At 43.0% G+C, this 19,614-nt stretch overlaps 1 protein-coding gene across 2 annotated transcripts; it reads right to left on the bottom strand.

Annotated features, from left to right (window-relative positions):
• Positions 1 to 139: 139 nt before the first annotated feature.
• Positions 140 to 18,550, bottom strand: arhgap45b (Rho GTPase activating protein 45b). 2 transcript variants are annotated; one of them, XM_015036081.1, is made up of 24 exons: positions 17,983 to 18,550; positions 15,852 to 16,101; positions 15,386 to 15,568; positions 11,916 to 12,056; positions 11,755 to 11,839; positions 9,818 to 9,890; positions 9,632 to 9,707; positions 8,388 to 8,519; positions 7,435 to 7,496; positions 7,214 to 7,324; positions 7,054 to 7,134; positions 6,801 to 6,968; positions 6,496 to 6,633; positions 6,208 to 6,404; positions 5,436 to 5,551; positions 5,243 to 5,326; positions 4,954 to 5,064; positions 4,702 to 4,865; positions 3,728 to 3,916; positions 3,506 to 3,643; positions 2,796 to 3,067; positions 1,925 to 2,162; positions 1,099 to 1,201; positions 140 to 1,005 (listed from the first exon to the last, which is right to left on the bottom strand). In XM_015036081.1, the coding sequence occupies exons 1-24, from the start codon at positions 18,343 to 18,345 to the stop codon at positions 554 to 556; spliced, it is 3,927 nt and encodes a 1,308-aa protein (XP_014891567.1). In that variant the 5' UTR covers positions 18,346 to 18,550; the 3' UTR covers positions 140 to 553. The 2 variants fall into 2 exon arrangements, with proteins under 2 accessions (XP_014891567.1, XP_014891568.1); XM_015036082.1 differs by lacking the exon at positions 17,983 to 18,550 and adding an exon at positions 17,417 to 17,898.
• Positions 18,551 to 19,614: the final 1,064 nt, after the last annotated feature.

The raw sequence follows: 19,614 nt of genomic DNA, 5'->3' as shown, positions 1-19,614 counted from the left end.
TCTCACATGCACTTCCTCTTTACGCCCTTCCTAAAACCAGATTAGTGACATCATGACGGGGGCAGAAACTACGCTCTTCCTGCTCTGCATTGGTCCCCTATTCTGTTCGGTGAAAAATGCTGAGCAGAAATACACAACATTTCAAAATAAAAATCAATTTTTATTAGAACAAATCAGGCATTCAGTGACAGATGAAAAACATGTCAGAAATTGCTAAAGTTTAAAATTTCACAGCACTTTAAAAAGGCAAACTGTTCAATAGTTGAACTAACTACAAACTTATCTGACCGATATTCACACTAAGTTTATAGAACTACAAAAATGCTGGAAAATAAGTACAAGTAAATCAAACTTCTTGAAGTGATAGTTAATTCAAAGAGCAGAAAGCGTGCAGAAGTTTCTCTGCCAGATTCATGACCTTTTACAAAAGTGGAATAAAAACTCGTTTTAGTCTCATCGTACATCCTCGACTGACTTTAATGTATAAAAACAATTTTATTTATTTGTATCTTGCAGACGTCCAACTTTGTTGGTTTAATTTAAAATCCTGTGATCAGACAAACTCGGGCTCTGTGTCCCGCCTCCTCGTCAGCGGTACATTCTTTCTGCACAGGCAGGCCAGCGGGACGCCCGACAGGCTGGCTACGGGGGACCTCAGCTGGTTGTTGTTGGACTGGTTCACGTTGAGCTCAGCCAGTGAGGTCGTCACTTCCTGCTCTGCTGCTGCTGCTGCTGCTGCGTCTTCCTCCGGCGGCGCGCTCTCCGGCACAGCGGGAGGCTCTCCTTCTCCATCTCCTTCGGGGTTGTCCTGGTCCTGCTCCGGGTCGGTGTGGGTGGCGGCGTGGCCGGACAGGTCCAGGCTGTCCCTGTAGCTCAGCTGCTCGTCCTCCATGCTCACCACGCTCTCCTGCTTCATCAGCCTGCCGGAGCTGTGGCTGCTTTCGTCCAGCTCAGAGTCGGAGTCGGGGAGCTGTTCGCTGGAGCCCAGTGATCCCAAAGAACTTCCTGGATTAGAAATGAGCATCAAAACTTAAAAAAAAAAAAACATTGCCTACTCAGAGAGGATTTCAACAGATTTGAGTTTATGTAGAAACTCACCGCAGCCCTCCTCCTGCCTGTCTGAGTCTGGCTTGTTCTGGTCGTCTTTGCTTCCATCCTCTTCTCCATCTCCAGTGCTTTCCATCTCATCTCCAACACTTTCCTGATTGAGTGAGGTGACGGGGGGGATGTTTGAGAAATTTGCATCTTATTTAACACATATCACATGAGACCATCTTAAAATAGTTTCAACTGAACAGCTACTGGGTTTTCCAACCATATTTATATTGTTTACAAAGATGTTTATGTGCATTTCAAATGGAAAATTGACACAACAGATGTAAAGTTGATCAACTTTCTTTGCTCCTTAAAGCAAGGAAATAAAAATTGATCATTCAAACTAATTTCCAGCCACACCATGAATGTCCTCAGAGTCGGTTGAGGCAGAAATTGATAAACTGGTAAAATATTGTACCTTTATATTTAAAGACCAAGTAATTCATGCAAACAAAAACTAATTTGACTGATAAAATAATATGTAAACACACAACTATTACCTTGAAGTTGTATTTCTGTGGCCGGCTGGAGCCTGGAGGACCACAGAAATAATTCTGGTGGGCCGGATTTGGCCCGTGGGCCTCGAGTTTGACATATGCTTTAACGTTTTCAATAGATTGGTTGGAAAATATTTTAAAACTGCTTCATGTTTTACATTTCCTCATGTTCCAGCAAACTAATGTATTTAATTGCAATTTTATGAGACGTCACTCTTCGAATTCTAAATGCTACAATTAGGAACGATGTCGGAAGTTTGTATCAAGAGAAAAGAAACATTTCTAGGTTTACGAATATTTATGTATTGGCCGGAATATTTCCCAGCACCCACCTGCTGCGTGGAGGTAGATGTGGAGCGCGCGATTTTGTTGGTGTGGGAAGTTTTCGATTGGAATATGGGGGAATAGAAGACGATGAGGGCCTCCACAATGCGGGCCTGATGAGGGTAGTCCACCAGAGAGGACAGGGATATTGTGGCCCCGGTGGGACGGGGACGCATCAGGGAGGGCCCAAACACAATACCCAAGTTGCTGGGGCTCATCTTGTTGTCCTCCTCCAGCTCTGCAATCCTGGATCAACAGAAACGTAGTCGGTGGGATCGCCTGGAAACTAGTGGTTTTATTTAGAGCTGAAATGATTAATCGAACTGATCGTGATAAATCGATTGCTAAAATCATCAACGGATTTAGCAATCGATTAATTGTTAATTGGAGTGTAAAGACTTAAAAAAAAAAGAAATTTGCAGAAAAGAACAGTAATTAAACCAAAATTGTACAAATACATACATTTTGCATTATAGAGAAAAACCCAGAACTCCTAAAATGTTTTAGCTCAAATTCTGTAAAGCAAATCTATTAAGTACCTTTTGGTTGTCCAATTAGTTGTTTAATCCAAAAATTAAACATATTAATCCTACATCACTGTGTTGATGTCCAAATCAAGCAAAAAGGACAAAACTTGAAAAGTATTGAAGCATTTTTTGCTGTTCACTAAAGGAATGCCACGTTGTTGCATTTAGGCAATAAAATGTTCATCTTATTTTAAAAAAAGGAACTGAATTATTTACTTGCATTTTTTTAATGCTGTATATAAAAAAAAGACTAAAATGAAAAATATGCGGAATGTGCAAATCAAATTTTAATCGATAGATTAATCGAGAACGGAAATAATCATTAGTTGAAGCACTAGGGGTGCCAGCTGACCTTCGAAGGTGGCGAACGATGTACCGCAACGTAGCAGAGTTGGGCTTGGGCAGATCCTTCACCAGCTCCTTCAGACTGTCCACCAAAACGAGGACTTCCGGGTCCGAGTCGGGCCCCAGGTCCACCAGCTCGGGCCCCCGGACCGCTACGGGGTTGGTGCCGCTCGATTCGGCCTCCTCTCCCTCGGGCGCGTCTCCCTCGCTGTGCAAGCTCTCCTTGGCCAGACCCATCAGCGTGTTGTACAGACGGAAAGGCATGATGGGCTCCGGCAGCTGGAGGCAACAGGAAACGGACGCGAAGAATTCAGATAACGTGGAAACAAGGACGACTGAAACTAAACGCAATGCAAAATGAGGCCCAATCTTCTTTTAACAGTCTCTTGAGGTTCCTACACTGGAGCAAGAGTTGAGATTTATGCAAAACACATCTATACCCAAGTTTAGCTTAGCGGTTTAAAAATTGCACTTTATTATGTTTTTAAAATTCAACCGACTTCTAGCCAATCCAGGGGAATAAAATATACACAAATTTTAATCAAAATGATTTAATACAGAAAGATATAAAAAGTAAAAACTATCAAATTTGGCAAGTTCAAATATTCAGCAATCCTATGGATCTAATGTCTTAACATTTTACCTCCGGTAAACAAACTATGAGAGACTAGAAGAAGTGATGAAGCGTGGGAACTTGTTCCAGGATGCTGTGTGTACCTGTCTGAGGTAAAGCTTGAGGACGTTGCTGATATCATGTGGCGAACACTGAGACAGCTCCACCAGCTCCTTGCCGTTTTCGAAGGCCTGACAGAGTTTCTCCACGCGGGTCTTCACGCCGTTCACCCTGTAGATGCCCTGCGAAGAGGAAGCAGCGGTTCACGGCCGACACTTTGACACCGGCCCAAACGTCTTGAACGGAGAGACCGGGAGCCTCCTCACCTTCATCTTGAGGGCGCGTCTCTCGATCTCAGAGATGCACTTCGTGATGATGAAGGGGATGCCGTCGCTGGCGCAGCTCGCCACCTGGGTGAAGTCCCGGCCGAACAGCTGCAGGCGGCCCTGCAGCTTCTTATGGCCACACTGGATGGCGAGGGTCTCCAGGCAACGCTTGTGACACGACAGGAAACACTGGGAGGGGATAGAGAAATTAATCAGCCTGAAAGTTTTGGGGGTTGTTTTTTTAACCGTGACTGATGCCCCCTCAAAAGAAGTGCAGACAAAACCAGAAGTGCTTCTACTTATAGTTTAGAAAACTGGAAGCATGCAGAGGCTCATTCAGAGCCTCATGGTGATGTATGGAAAATGTTAAAGTAAACGTAGCTGTCACTGCTGCACAATAACGTCTGAATATTTTAGACATGGCTCATGTTTAAACTGAATCCATTCACACAGTGGGGAAAACAATCCTTGTAAAACAATAACTGAGGCGCATCTTTAATTATGCTTCATTTTTTAACGATCAAATGTGTCAAAACTTTAATCATTAATTTACAATGTCCTGTTGTAAATTAATGGAATATAACTTTGGCACTGAAATATAACCCTGGCATTAAGGTAGGTCTTTAATGTCTTTAAATTTATCTTGTCAATGATGATGATATCTATTCATTTATTTAAATTACATTTAATTAACATGAATAGGATTTTATCGTGTGTCCTCCAACACATTTCACCCCGTTAAAAAGTTTAAGGATTGAGGTCATCATTTTATAAAAAAAATAAAATACATAATTTACAGACGTTAAAACAGTGTATTAAAGTCTGTGCCACTTTTCCTCAAAAGAGTTTGAGGAAAAGTGGATTACCTTGTTGATTTGAAAAATAAAGTCTAAAAGAACAACTCCTCAGAAAATATAATTGTTCAGAGCTTTTGCAAAATAAATAAATGAATAAAGTCCTGTTGAAGGACTCACTTCCTCGCACTCAGCCCCCTGGAAGTAAACGTAGCTGTCACATTCCCGACACTTGGCAGGAGTCCTCAGCTTCCTCAGCTTGTGGGTCTGGGCCGCTTTGGACAGGCCGATGTTCCGGAAAGGTCTGGTGGAGACCACCACGTCTGGATCCATGCCGTTAATATCTGCACAGAACCGTCGTCGTCACATACAGAACAGCAGAAGTCGACCACAGAAAGCGCAGTGGAAGGACGATCCTGTGCTAAAACGTACTTGGAGTTTCAAACGATGAAACGTTTCCATCTTTCTCGTCTTTCTCATCCGTCTCCTCGTCGGACGACATTGTTCCAGTCGAGGACGTTCGAGCCATTTTGGCAATGTCGCCTAAAAATTTAACAGTTCAATGTGAGATTTTTATTTTTAATTTGTAAAACCAGATGTTTATAAGTCGGCACACGGAAAATGAGCTTTCAAAGGGCTTATTGGTTTGTTAGTGGAACGGTGAAGAGGAAATCTTCAGGTTGCTGTCAAAACTGTTCACCAAACCAAATTAGTGACTCACTTGTGCTGGCAGTGGGAGAATCCAGCCCTGCGTCCACCATGCTGTCATTGCTCACTGTTGAACCCCAGGATTTGTGTCCCTGTCCTGGAAAAATGAAAAACAACAGAATGAGAGGAGGAGCAAACATTGAAATAGCAGCTTAGCTTTAAAGCCTTAATAACGACGTCCGCGGTTCTCAGAAGGCATTGCTTACTCTTGCGTTGGGCCTCCGTCTCTGCAGCAGAAGGATCCACACTGACGGTGGGACCGTCAGTCTGACTCGTGTGGTGGTCGGTGTTGAAACTGTCGTTTCTCGGTCTGTGGCCGTGACTGAAATCATTTCATACATTTGGTTTAGTGCTTTATATAGATGTCTGTTCAACAAGTCTGGAGCTTTTCCTGTCACCTTTTCAGATTTTGTCACTGATTTTAATGTATTTTAGTGGGATTTTATATGAAAGAAAAAAATTAAAGTTTGAATTCAAATCCCTTTAGTTGGAGGGGGGAAAAAAAACATCCTGTTGATCTCACAACCTCACAAGTTGCCTAATTTGTCTTTTCATTAAGCATGAATAGGGAGGCTGGTCTCAGTTGTGATATTCAGCAGTCTCCTATGTGTCAAACTCGAGGTCTGGGGGCTAAATCCGGCCCGCCATGGCTGTTTATGTGGCCCTCAAAACTCCTCTGAAGACACGGGCAAATAAAGAGACCTTCAATATAACAGCTGTTATTTTGTCAAATCAAATTACTTGTTTCTGGATAGTTTCAAATTACATCAGTGTGAAAAGATGCTGCATTTTCAGAAATACTCCCCAGATACAGCAAAAGCCATATAATTCAAACAGTTTTGTCAATATGTAGTTTTATTAATACATTCTGCTACAACTAGCTCTTGAAATGAAAAGGAATTTGACACCCCTGCTGTAAGGTAGTTTTTTTTGTTTGTTTGTTTTGTGTGAGGCGTTTGCTCTGAAAGAATCCCCCACCTGGACGATGAGCTGGTCGGGGAGTACGTCTCAAACGAGTAGAGGATGCCGGGCTGCTCGGGCAGCTGCAGGTCCCGTACGTGGGCTGCGTACTGCTGGCCAGGGTCGTACAGCTTACTGCTCTCACACAGGGTCTGGTAGTGGACGGGAAGCACCACGGTCTGCATGTGCATGAGCTGGTAGTAGGAGATGGTGGCCTGCAGGACGAAGGACAGAAGGTTAAACACACTTCAGCGTCCGCAGCAGAGACGAGGCGGCAGAGGCAGGACTGGTTGTGCGTGTTCTGACCGATCGGAGCGTCTGGTCGCTCTGTTTGATGACGTCCTGAAGCTGCCGCAGCACCGTCACCTTCGTGTGCTCCAGCTCCAGCTGCTGAGTGGTGGCATCTGCAATGCATGTCCTATAGGTGGCCTCCGCTTCGACTGCCTGTGTAGATTTGGAAACACAAGTTTATGCTTTAACTTCTCTAATAGGTATATCACATTACACAGCTCAAAAAAGATGTTCAAGGTGCATCTGTAGGAAGACGGATGTCTGTTGTCATGTAGCTGTAGAGGTAAAAGTGTGAATAAATTAAGAATATTCATGAAGACCTTGTTGCGAGCCTCTTCCTCAACACGCTTCTTCTTCTCCACAGACTTTGCAGTAGACCCTCCTCCCTCCTCTTCGGCTCTGCAGGCCGCCGTTTTGGCCTTCTCGTACTCCTCGCAGCGGACCATGTAAGCTTGCTTGGCTTTTCGCAGATTTGCCTCGCACTCCAGCTAACCGAGACAAGTCATTTTCAGTCGCAAGTTGAAATCCAAACCAGCTACATACAGTTCAAAACAAAACAGAAAAAGGCCCTACCAGTTTTCTCTTTGCCCGAATCCAGAGGTCCTTGATGTCCTTCCGCTTCTTCTCGTGCTCCTGCTTGCGTTGCAGCAGCGGCTGTGTGGGGAAGGCCAGACGTTAGGTCAAGGGTTGGATCGAGAGCGAAAAGCAGAAGCTGCGTTTGTCATGCAGAGACCTGAATGAAAGTCTGATTGTGCAGAGTGGTGTTGGCCTGCTGCAGCCCTGCGCTTTGCTCCTGGTCCTGCTCCAGAGCGAGAGAGTAGATGGAGTAGAGGGGCATGTGGGGCTGAAGGGAGAAACACAACAGTTCATATCAGTGAAAGAAGATTTAACTATACCGTCAGAACTTTTCCGTAGCGATTTTTGATATTTGGAGATAGGAAGAATGGGATTTACGTGTATTATGCTGTGTTTGCAGGACTGGTATAATCTCTGAAGGCCTTTGGCGAACTCCGCCTCTGTAACACAAGAGTAGCAAAACCTGTTGGCACTGTAGCTCCCCCTTGTGGTGGTTGAAGGATATGGAGACTTAATTCCACACAATGTAGAGAATTGTATTGCTTCACAATGAGTGATGTAAATCTGGTACAGCTAATGATTTCATAAAGAATAAAAACCGAAAACAGCCAATACCAAATCTACTCTTGTTGTTCTTATGTGTTGACAGATTAAGATTTGTAGCATAGCTTGCTACTTTTAAGAGATTGAAAAAGTAGTTGCTTAAAAATATTTCTGATTTTTAACTTTTTTTTCCACTTTATTTTTATAGTAGAACTTGCAGTAATGACGTTTGTCACTCATTGCCTAAAGAAAATTTGCTAATAGTTGCAGCAGAATTTTACGTCAAAGATGTGATCCCTGAATGTAAACATCTACAGTTACTCACAGTAATATTAAGACTTAGTACATCTGATCGGGATTTATAAAGTAACACAACTAAACTTGAAAAATAAGTCACGCATTTGCATTCGGCTGCTTTTATACACAGAATAAAATACACATAGGTTTTGCGCACTTACTAGTTGGACAACTGCTGAAGATAGCTGGTTGAAGCGAAATTTATTTAAGAGCATCGTAGTAAAGGGAGCTAAATAAAAATATTTTCCTTCCACTTTCATAATTGTCCGTCATGTAAAATCCCCCAGAAAAACACATTGAACTTTGTGGCTGTCATGTATGAACTATTGTAAAGTTCCCTGTAAAGTACTTTCACAAGCCACTGTGACTTCTAGATAACCAGAAAACAAACTTGGAGACAAAAAAAAAAAACAAAAAACTTTTCTGTTCTTTAAATTTCCATGCAGGACATTTGTCCTCTGATAGCCTCAGCTCGAGGCATTTCCACTCACCCAATGTGGTTCTCTTTTCCACATAACTTATCAGGTCCTTCATGTACTTAGAAATGGATTTGGCGTAGACCAGAGCCGAGTCCACACCTCCCTCACTGCGCTGGAGAATCACATCCACTTCCTCAACTCGGCCTGCGGAATGACACGCAAACGCTCGTCAGTCAAGGAACTCAAAACAAAATAAATAGTTTTTCCTACCGACTTTGATTTGATCCGAGCCTCATTCTGGCATGCCTAGGCTTGAAGTAGTTTTTGTAGTGGTTTCAGGTAGAAGATTTTAAATCTCTCAATGCTGAACATTTACTTTAGTTGTTGCCAGTTTTTTTTTGTTTTGCAATTCTTTAAAGATTTTTAATCTTGTATGACATTTACAAGACATGAGCAACATGAAGGTTTCTTCCAGTTAGAAAAATCATTCCTTTGCACTGTTGCCTCACACAGCATGTCTGGGTTTTTTAAGAATATACTTAAAAATACTTAATATTACTAAGACTCAAACTTCTGGGGTTTGTTTAACATTAAAAACAGATTCAATCTGGTCCAATCAGAACTGGGAGCTGCAGGACGGCTTCATGAAGCATCGGCATGAATACAAATTGAACAGAGTTGAATTTGAAAAGGAAGGAAGTAAAAACCCAAACAATGTATATATTTTTTTTATAGTTATAGGAGACTTCATGGATGCAGAGCAGGACCAAAGAGCAGAGAGAAAAGGAGGAAGCTCAAACCATCTCTTCCATCGATCATATCCCCAAGTCCAACGTCTCCATACAGCCAGGTCGACATTAAAAGGAGGTCAGAGGTGAATGAGGCGAGTTGGGTGTACCTGACAACAACCCATTGTGTCATCCATGTTACTGTGAAATATTGCATCTGCTGGCCAGAAATTGAGCTTTTTGCTTGTCATATCAATCATAAAACTGTGATAAACAGTCTTTAGTCAGAGGCTTCGTTGTAAGACTGACTGCTACAGGAAGTCCTTCCTGTCCACAGAATCACCGTCTGAAGATCTTTGGCTGAATTTAGTAACAACATTTAACTTCCCTTTGGGATCAATAAATTATCTTTCAAAGCATTCAAACAGTAGGAGTGTTGAAAATCTGTGGGCTGTGGTATTCAACCCAGCAGGGGGAGACCAACAATATTTCAGGCTGGAGTCGCATCAGGCTCCTTATAGGGGTTTGGGTTGATTTTACTCAACGTTAATTTTAGCAGTAATTGGAGCGGAGGAGCTCATCACCTACCGTTGTCATGCAGGTCACTCCTGAATTGACCCCCTTCTACTCCCTGACCTGCTGCAGCATACAAGTTCTCCATCGACTGAAAACACAAACCATTTAGAGGTGAAACTTTCCAGATTATGGTTTTCATTAGGGACAGGAGTAAATCTGTTTAAGTTGGCATGTAGGATGTAATGGATTCAAACTCACTCTGCTTTTCTCTGTGGGCAGCAGGGAGAGCAGCGTGCTGCTGTCCACCTCCCCCATCAGAAGCTCAGACACACTGGAGAGGAAGATACAGGTGCATTTCAGTAAGTTGTAAAATGTTTGTTTCTGACAATTTTATTGTAACTCACCACAAATGAAACCAAAAAGAAGAAAACAGCTTTTTTTTTTTAAGTGACGCAAAAGTGTTATGGTCCGACTTGTCAATTGTCATAGCTCTGCCTTAATAGAAATTAATGTCTCTTTAATAATAATACTCATTCTCAGAAATTATATTTTAGGGTCAACTGTTATAAGGCTGCAGCTACCGATCATTTTAGTGAACAATTATTCAATCCATTAATCTGACAATTAATCGGAAGAAAAAATTGCCACATTCTGCATTTCGCCACTTAAGTCTTAGTACAAAATTAGATACAAAACAAGTCAATTTCTTTTTTTTAATAATATGTAAGAAAACAAACACTATATCACCTAAAAAGCAATAAGAGCATTGCTAAGTGAATGCTTGATCGACATGTGAAAAGCTCAGCTCTTTTAGGTCGATGTAATGTAGTAGGGCTAATTTTTGGATTAACTGGTTAATAATTTGTCTAGCAATGAGAAGATGCTTAACAAGACATTTTTTTAAACAGAATTTGAACAAAATTAAGCTAAAAACTATGCCTCTTCAGGCTGAAGAGCAAATTTACAGACAAATGATTTTTTTCCCCTTAAATGTAAAAAGTTATATATTTTTTGCACCATTTTGGCCCAATTACTGCTCTGATATTCATTCAGCAAATTCTCTACTTTTGAGTCTGTATACTCCAGTTAATAATTAATGTATCACTAAATTAGTTGGCAATTAATTCAGTTGTTACAGCCATAAGCTATAATAATAGCGTAACTCTATACAAGATTAGCTTTTTTAACAGAGTTATTTAAATACAGCACACTTTTAATGATATTCCCATTTATTGATGGGAATATCAATGAATGGGTAAATGATATTAAACGACACTGTAGCAGAGGTGTGGAAACTACGGCTCAGACATCATGTTGGTGTTGTGAACAGCTAAGCTTTCAGAAGAGAAAAAAAGGGAAGAGGTTGGAGCCTAATGTGAAACCTCTGCAGGTACAGCAGAGACAGGAAGTGACAAAGATAAAAAGTTTTGAACCAAGTCACCTCTATCAGGTTCAATCATTTTTCTGTGAAATCAATGAGCTTGTTTCCTTTGAAAGCGGGGTTGTCTGTCATGTTGGACAAACAGCAAAAGCACAAAGTACTCCATGTTCGAGTTGTTTTGTTGTGACAGAAAGGTCGGAGGGAGAGCGGAGGAGGGAATGAGGAAACAGACACATCAGGCAGATTTCAACTGCCTCTTGCCAGCTCACTTCCTCCTAAAACTGACGGCTGTCTAAACCCTGAAACGGCACAGACACGTCGCACTCTTTTCACCGGTTTATTTTTTTACGAAAATTAGCAAAAGAAAAAAACAAAAAGCACAAACTAATCTCGAGTCATTTTTAAGTCACTGATTTGATCTGGTTTCCTCCTGTGCATTAGATTTCCGGTGATCATTCTCACATCGTCTCGTTGCTTCAGGCTGTGCAGTCTGTGCCGTTAGAGCTCAGGTAGTCAACAAAAGTTTCAAGTTTTGGTTTTGTGACGGTAGATGAAAAAAAACAAAAAAACAAAAAAAAAAGCCACTTCCTGTTTTCAGCTTTGGCTCATGCAAATGTGTCACCATCAAGCACTTCTCTCTGCTTCCCAACATCAGACTCTCAGCTCACTACTACACACCTACACACACACACACACACACCACTAGAGTATGTCAAATACGTGTGGACACCGTTATGAAGCAAGAACGTTATCTCCAACGGCAACAAACAGCAGCTTCACTTACGGCTGCTAAATATAACCTTGCTGCACTTACTTGCTGCTGAAGGCGACTGCAATGGTCTCGATGGCCTTCTCAAAGTCTTTCTTGTCCGTCTCGTTGGACGCCTCATAGTGGAACCCTGAAGCAACATCCAGATGTTCAGGTTGCAGCAGTTTCCCCCAGCACATTGAAACCCTCCTCCGCCGTCTCCTCACCTTTGACCTTGGAGATGAGCTTCCCAGCAGCAGTGAGGATCTCCACCGTGTTCAGCAGCGGGTACGTGTTGATGACCTGACGCAGGTTTCGCAGCACCTCTCCCAAACACTCGTGTGCCACGGGCCGCTGGCTCTCCTTACCTGTGTGAAGGAAGAGCTGGGTGAGACAAGCGCATAAAAAGACGGCAGGAAAAAAAAAAAAGAGACGGTGCCACAGATTGTGAATGTTTCCGTTAAACAATCAGCATCTCTGCAGGAGCCACTTACAGATGTATTTAAATCTGGTAAAGGCTTTAACTATTGCTGCTCCATGATGTAAATGTACACCGTAAAAAGAAGAGATGCAAGCAGGAGGATTATTGGTTTTATATTCACTGTAAAAACGGAAAAATATCCACATTGCAGCAGAGAGCCTTTAGTTCCCTACATTAGTTCCCATCATTTAGTTCCCATCTTTAAATGGGAGTATAAACCATTGTCCTGTCATCCTGTGCGTTATATGGATTAAGCAGAGCTTAATTACAGATTAATATTGTCAGGTCGCAATACTACCCAGCTGCTGCTGAAGCTTTAATTTCTTCCTTGAACATCATAAAAGTACATTTCCTTCCCTCTGGCTGTTGAGACCAAGCCTCTTTAATCACATGATAAAGTAAAATGTGTTTGATAATTTGGATTCTGAATATTTTTTTCAAGTTCAATTTTGTTTACAGAGACTTGATAATCCATTTTATTTATAGTTTCGGTTATGTATGGGTTTTATTCCCGTTTTATTTCTTGTTTTTAGTTGCTGTGTTTTATTTTGGATATTTAAAATATTATCTTCCTGGTCAAGTGTTTAGTTTGTCTTTGATAGACATTCTTGTATTCTTATGTCATTACCATTGGCTTCAAATATTACTAAAAGTTGCGTTCTAGGACAATTTATTGTGCAGCAAAATTTGTTGTGACCGGTCAAGCTGAGACTAATGTGGAAACGTTTAGACTCTAAACCAAAAGAGATTTAAAAATTCATTCTGGTAAACGTTAGCAATGCGGTAAATGACATTTTATCTCTGATTGGGATTTTGGTTTAAAGCCAATAAGACAAAATAGAAAAATGAAAAACATTGAAATATTTTTAGCTCTAAAAAGATGCTGGCTGTTCCACTCCAAATCCATTTTCTACTTTTACTTTCTGCTGTGAGGAAACATTGGATGTAACTCAGTTATTCTCGTCTGATTAGGGATTATAATCCGTCAGTCGAACCAAGCAGGGATCAGAATCACTGAAAACAAGATGCAGTACAAGATTGGTAGAAAATATACAGTTGGATTCAATATTTCACTGCAGTACATATATATTTATACCCAACTATCCAGAAAAATGAATTGATACTGGCAAGTGTGCTGGTACAAAATGGTTGGCTTGTGTGTAGGAAATGAAAGTAGGCTGGGATAAAATAGCAGCAGTCTGGCATGAAAACGGGGCCATCAAGAGGCAAACAGACCTGGAGCTTCTCTAAAATCTCATGATCAACAGGAAATGAGACATGAATTAACCGATTAGCATAAATAACAAAATAAACAGCATTCTGTTCAATCATCTCCAGCTGAGCTGAAAGGTCCGACAAGGAGGAGCATTAATTCCCACGGTTATCGGGACAATCCGTCAATATGACGACTGTAAAGTCTGACCTTTATCAGAGAGTAGAAAGACGAAATCATCAAGGAGTTTTCCACAATTCATGTTGAGGACACAACAAAGAAGAAGAAGTTGCTCTGATGAGACCGATTATCATGTGGCCTACAGGCAAACCCAAGATGTGTGACAATGACAATTTTTGTAACGCCGACAGGGAAGCTGCTCATAGCTGATGGAGAAACTGCTTTGAGCTACAAATCTAGAATGCAAAGAAAATTATTTTGATTTTTTTTTCTCAAGATGCATCAGTTCCTTCCACTTCGCATACAGTATTAATAAGGTACATTAAAGCTTGTGATTGTAAAGGCAATTTAATTTATACAGCACATTTTCAGCTCAAAGTGCTTTGTAATGAGAAAAAAAAAGCAAATATTTTAAAGGGAATCTCGACGGAACAAAAAGACAAAACAAAAAAAACCCCCAGCTTTCTAGCTTAGCTTCACAACCAAAAAAGCCAAGACAGCACATTTATGAGCCAGCTGAGTGACGGCAATCGCTTTATTTCCCTTTCGGCTAAAAAGCAGACAAATTCCCTGGTCACAAGGTGTTGCAAAACAAAGTGCAGTCAGTGTGACTAAAGTAAACAAAAGGTCAGCTTTTATCCCAGTGAAGTCACTACAGCCTGCTTAATTGTGTTCTTCACGCATTTAAGCAACCCCCCTTTCTCTACCTAGCGCAGCCTGCAGCTGGAGGAGCCAAGGCAGCAGCTGAACCTTCATTCTCCCACAGTCTGTCAGACGAATTCAGCCAATGGCGGAGGAGCAACAGGTGACCCAGAAAGGAACAGTTTTGCAGCAGTGCCACAAAGGATGTGGCCCTTTCTCAAGATTTGCAAGATTAGTCTTCAGCTCTGGCAGTCTGCTGTATCTGCTTCCTGTGGCTCACGAAGGCAGGTCACCTTGATCGCAAGTGAAAACTAAAGAAAAACCCCAAAGTGGTACCATAACAATAAAATAAAGAGCTTCGTAGTAGGAGCAGAATTATGAGAGTCAGAGTGACGGTGATGTAGGTCAACCCGTCAGAGGAGGAAGTGTTCAACGAGGCCTTTCTGTCTCCGAGTTATCCATCATGGCTTCCTGTTTAGAAAGCCAACATGGGTGGAGAGCGTGACTTAACAAAAGATAGCAGGAGACAGAAAAATATTTCAGGATCTGCCATAAATAAATATGTTGTAACTAGATTACGAAGAAAGCTGGACGACGGACCGAGACGTTTTGCTTGTGTAAAGCCGGTCCACTGCGGGGCTCTGCTCCATCGCAGGCCGTTTCAGGCTCGGCTGCGTCGTGCAGGAGGGGCACAGAGTGCACGAACACGGCTGCAGTAAACAAGAAGCTGGCTTCCTGCAGGAGACAAGAGCGCGGTCGCGTCTGTGGGCGCAGCGGAAGCGCACTCGTCAGCTCGGAGAGAGGAAGCTGCACACGCAGGCTCCGCCCGCCGCTGCTGTCACTCACATAAAGCACACGTGTTTGGGCTGATGTAAGATGGACAGGAGGGCCTTCCGACGGATCGCTCGTGAGAAGCTGTCGAAAGTCACCAAAAACAGCATTGTCCTGCTTGAGAACTACCCCCCGCCCCTCCTCCCCCGTGAGAACAAACATACCTGTCTCCACAATGACACAAAGATGTATTTTGTCTGCCCCGACGTGAAAACAGACAGTATTTCATAATATTTCATGCTGATTAGAGCACAGGAAGCGGATATACAAAGTTAGCTCCAATAGAAAATCTCCAAAATGTTTGGACCCCTCTCTCTCTTTCTTTCTTTGCTCGGGGGTCTGCCTCTTACCCTCAGCCAGCACGACATCCTTGAGCTTGTCCACGGCCTCGGCGAAGCGCGCCACGTCCCTCAGCAGGGCAGGGATGTCCTCCACCTCGATCACCGTGCTATCTGGTACCTCGGACTGGGGGGACGGGCTCAAGGCCCCCTTTCCCTGACCTTTAGTGTGGACCCACGATGGCAGCGGGAACCCTGAGGAGACACGGAAACACAGGAAGGTCAATTTTGTCTGAAATATTTCACCTCCGAGACGTTCTCAAGAGAGTAACTCCTTAGAGACGGTTCCAAGTAAGCTCCTCAAAGTGCAGACAAACTACCCTCAAAATTATGGCATAATTGAAGAATATGCCACATTCGCACACATCCCCCCCTGCTCCCTCCCTGTTGTTGACACAGAGGGCCACGCCTTCAGCAGCCAGGTGTGTTGACTTTAATGAGACACTGTGTGGAAGTGAAGGTTGTTTTCGAGGCGGACCTGCGGCGCTGGCGTGTCGACTCAGAGCGGTGGGCCTCTTCAGCGTCTGGACGGGGGACGGACAGCCCACCCCCTGCATGGCGGCCAGCTTGGCGTGCTGGGGGCTCGGGGTCCCCGGGCAGGACAGGGACGAGTCCTGAAAGCCCGCCGCGGTGGGGGTGAAGCTCGAAGAGGTGGCGGAGGAACAGGGCGAGGAGGAGAGGGTGGCGTCACCCGCATCTTTCCGAGGCTGCTCCTGGAGAATGGACAGCTGGGAGAAAGAAAGACAGATTTTAAGTTTTCCGCTGGAGGCTTGACCTGCCGATTCCAGTGGTTTTTCAAAAGGATTTATACCAGATGAAAGAGAAAGAAATGCTCCAGGATTGCTTTTGTTTTTAATCGAAACATAAAGGGAACAGCATTCCCACTCATTAATTCCTGCAATAAGCTGCTTTTTCTTGGTCAGTTAAGTTTTAAATAAAAAACGAAATGAAACAAATTAAATCTGAGAAATGCGTTTCTTCCGACTGGGAGTGTTATTACTCAGCCAGAGTTCTGATTGAATCTGATCTGAATCTATGAAGGTTGAAGATTAAGGTGATGGCAAGGAGGCCTTCCCACCTCCAAGACCTGGAGCTCATCAGCAAAGATAAAACATGAAAATATTAGTGGAAATGTACAAAAAGCTGCTCCACAGTTATATGAAGGTTTTTCAGTTGCAATCCAAAAAACATTTGCGAAGGTTACACAGCAGAGTACAACTATTTTAACATGCCAGTCTAAATGAAATGGAAAAACAGACTTCTTTTTTAAATGATACCCTTTGAACAACGTCTTCTCCTCTTGTGGGAAATCTCCGTCTCATTTTCAATGAGAAACAAACTTCTTGGTTAAATAATCATCATTTTGATTCTAAATTTATCAAGTGTGTGACTAAATTTGGGCCCAACTTTATCTGAATCCGTCTACATTTACATTGTTTAATCTGTTTTTACACTAATGAAAATGAACCGGACCTGTTCATCTTTAAAAGTACCTTGAGAAAACCTTTGGTGCGAATTCAACATTCATCCGATTCTTAATGGAGTAAAATACGCATTCAAAGCTCGATGCATTTGAAGCGGTAGTTCTGTTCAATTTATTGAACGGGAGAGAAAAAGCATTGAGCCGTTTTAGTATCTGATCGAGGGTCAGTGACCGTTGAGGCTCCCTGCAGAGAGGAGTGACCTATGATGGCCTCTGCGGCCTCCTCCTCCTCCGCCACCACTAGCACCAGCAGCAGCAGCTCTGCTGTTGGTAAACACACATAGGAAGCCTTTCACAAGATCCTGAGTTGCGTTGTGCAACACTTCCTGACTCCAAGCTGCGTCGGGTGTGGCAATTTGACACACAGTGTCGAATGTCATGATGGTTGGAGAGGCCACATTGGAAATTCCCCCCAAACGAAGCGCAAATGAGACACACTGAACAAATTTAAGGATCAATGTCAAACACATTTCTGGTCTGACCAAAAACATCTCGGGCAGACGCAAGGAACCAGAATACGGCACGCAGCCGGATGGTGTTGAACAGAAGTAGTCTCCTACCTGTTTGAGCCATATGTTGTGCTTGTTGGGCAGTATGTCCAGCTTGTCCTTGCCTTTGGACTCTGCTTTCTTAACTCTCTGAGTGGTGGAGTAGGGGTTGTAGCTGTTTTTATTGTTACGCTTCAGCATTCTTCTCAGTCTAACTGCAGTTTCAATCCACTTCTGAATGCAGTCGCTCACGGCTCGTGCAAAAAAAAAAACTGAACGAACGAAACCCACAAGAGATGAACTTCCTATGCAACACTTAACCAGATATGAGCCAATGTGAGATCAGGTGCCAGTGAGCGCATTTTGCCCTCATGACACTGCGTTTTGGTGATTGCCTACAAGAAGTTGACAGTTTGTCAACCTGAAGACACCATGCAGCCAGCAAAGCAGAATTTTTTTTTTTTTTAAAAGCTGGGATTAGGTGTTAAAAGCCCCTCCGCTCTCACATACAAATAAAATCACCCCTGGTTTGGAGATCCGTCCAGCCTGTCCCCTCCAGATGAAGGTTATCTTACTCTACACACACACACACACTAACACACTCACAAGGGAGAAACCAGAAGTGATGCGCTACTCACAGACGCCGCGCCGCTCTGTGGCCCGGGGCTTCCTGCTCGGCTCTTCTTTGAGATGGACGGCGTCTTGATGAGCTCCCGCGGTTTCTTCCTGAACATCTTCAGAGTGCCCTTCCCGTCCATCCCGACTTCTTTGAGTTTGACGAACAGACCCCCCACCCACCCCCCGACTCGCCACTTGTTCCGTCTGCCGCTGGCGTTCAGCGGGAACTCTGTGCCATCCGGACCAGCTCTGAGGCACGATAACTGACTGTGCGTCTTCCTCCTCCTGTTGCTGCTGCTGCTGCTGCTCATCGAGCCGCGCAGGCTCACTGACGCACAGAGACGCACGGCTGGGCTCGCCGCAAAACTGCGCGCTCCTGGCATCCGCTCTCTGCGCACGCGTGGGCGTGGGGGGGACACAGAGGTGTATTGCACCTGCTCTACAGACTTTCAACGGGAATATCTCAGCCCAGAGGCGGATTTGTCCCATGGGTGTGAACCGATGTGATGGAGGGGGTTGGGGGTGCTCTCTCTTTCTCGCGCGCGCTGCAGTTGTCTCTTCGCTTCACAGCAATTAGTTCATCCTGGCACAGGTGTGCGTGTCCAACACGTGACCCGAGCTGCGTCACCAGCGCGAGACGTTAAAACGAGTGTTATCAATGCAAACAAGGTTGTTACTACCAGTGTGAAAAATGCAAATTTATGGAGCTCAGGAAGACCCCGCTAAACTCGGGCTACAAAACTCGACCTCTGGATAAAAGCGTGTTGTGATAAAAGCTTTAAAGGTCAAATAGTTACTTCAAAACTGTCTGTGAAAGTGATTAAATTTGCTTCTTGACTTTAAATGGTATTCAAATTATACATATTGCCATTTTCCCCGTTTGATAATTAGCTTTTTAGGAAATGTAACGTTTTTCGGGAATAAGGGAGCTAAATTGCAATACAATAATCTAATTCCTCACACTATCAATTCAGCTCTATATCCAAAATTTTTGTATTGGTCTCCATTTCAATGTATTTTTTGTTCTGGAATACGATTTTAGCTCTAACTTACCACCTGGTCGTAGCTATCGGTGTCGTAACCACACTTTTCATCGTAAACCACCAGCAGGAGATAGAAAATGAACCCCAAATTTGAAAGCAGATTCGAAATGACTCATTGTGGGCGAAGTAGTGGCACATGGTCGTGACCGTTTTGCTTCTTTAAAGGCATTATACTAACAACCTGAAACGGTCGCTAAAAGTTGCATATTCCCCAAATAAGACAAAATAGATTATTTTTTTTAAATAAAAAAGCTTGTCAAAAGTGTGAACAGCTTTTATGTTCTCCTTATTGTAAATTACTTTAATCAAACATGCACAACTTTTAGTTTTTCTTTGTCCTCAGACTCCCCACACACTTCCTTTTCTATTGTTTCTGTGCTTCTGGCCACTGTCAGTATTTATGATAAATTACTTCTATTTTTAATGCAGTGTCGTTACAGGGGCTTTAACACGGCAGGTGAAACACTGATGTATTAAACTACAACTGTATTTTTAGTTAGAAATGCACATCCTGTCATCATCGACATGAATCTCATATTAAATTTAGTCTTTTAACAAAAGGTTGTAACAGTTCCTTTTTCGAGGTGAACTCATAAGGCAACAGAAAAC

This window comes from Poecilia latipinna, unplaced genomic scaffold, assembly GCF_001443285.1.
Source record: "Poecilia latipinna isolate Pla-1442-1.1 unplaced genomic scaffold, P_latipinna-1.0 Scaffold357, whole genome shotgun sequence".
In the NCBI taxonomy this organism is placed as follows: Eukaryota; Metazoa; Chordata; class Actinopteri; order Cyprinodontiformes; family Poeciliidae; genus Poecilia; species Poecilia latipinna.
Note: the sequence above shows the minus strand (reverse complement) of the source record. Positions and strands in the feature narration are given on the sequence as shown.

What these genes read in the sequence shown, in the direction of transcription:
- arhgap45b (XM_015036081.1), bottom strand. Translation starts at nt 18,345, where the DNA reads ATGCCAGGAGCGCGCAGTTTTGCGGCGAGCCCAGCCGTGCGTCTCTGT. An exon ending in GGAAAAGAGAACCACATTGG is followed by an intron (nt 7,497 to 8,387) that starts GTGAGTGGAAAT and finishes CTTGTGTTACAG; the next exon opens with AGGCGGAGTTCGCCAAAGGC. An exon ending in GACGGAGGCCCAACGCAAGA is followed by an intron (nt 5,327 to 5,435) that starts GTAAGCAATGCC and finishes TCATTTTTCCAG; the next exon opens with GACAGGGACACAAATCCTGG.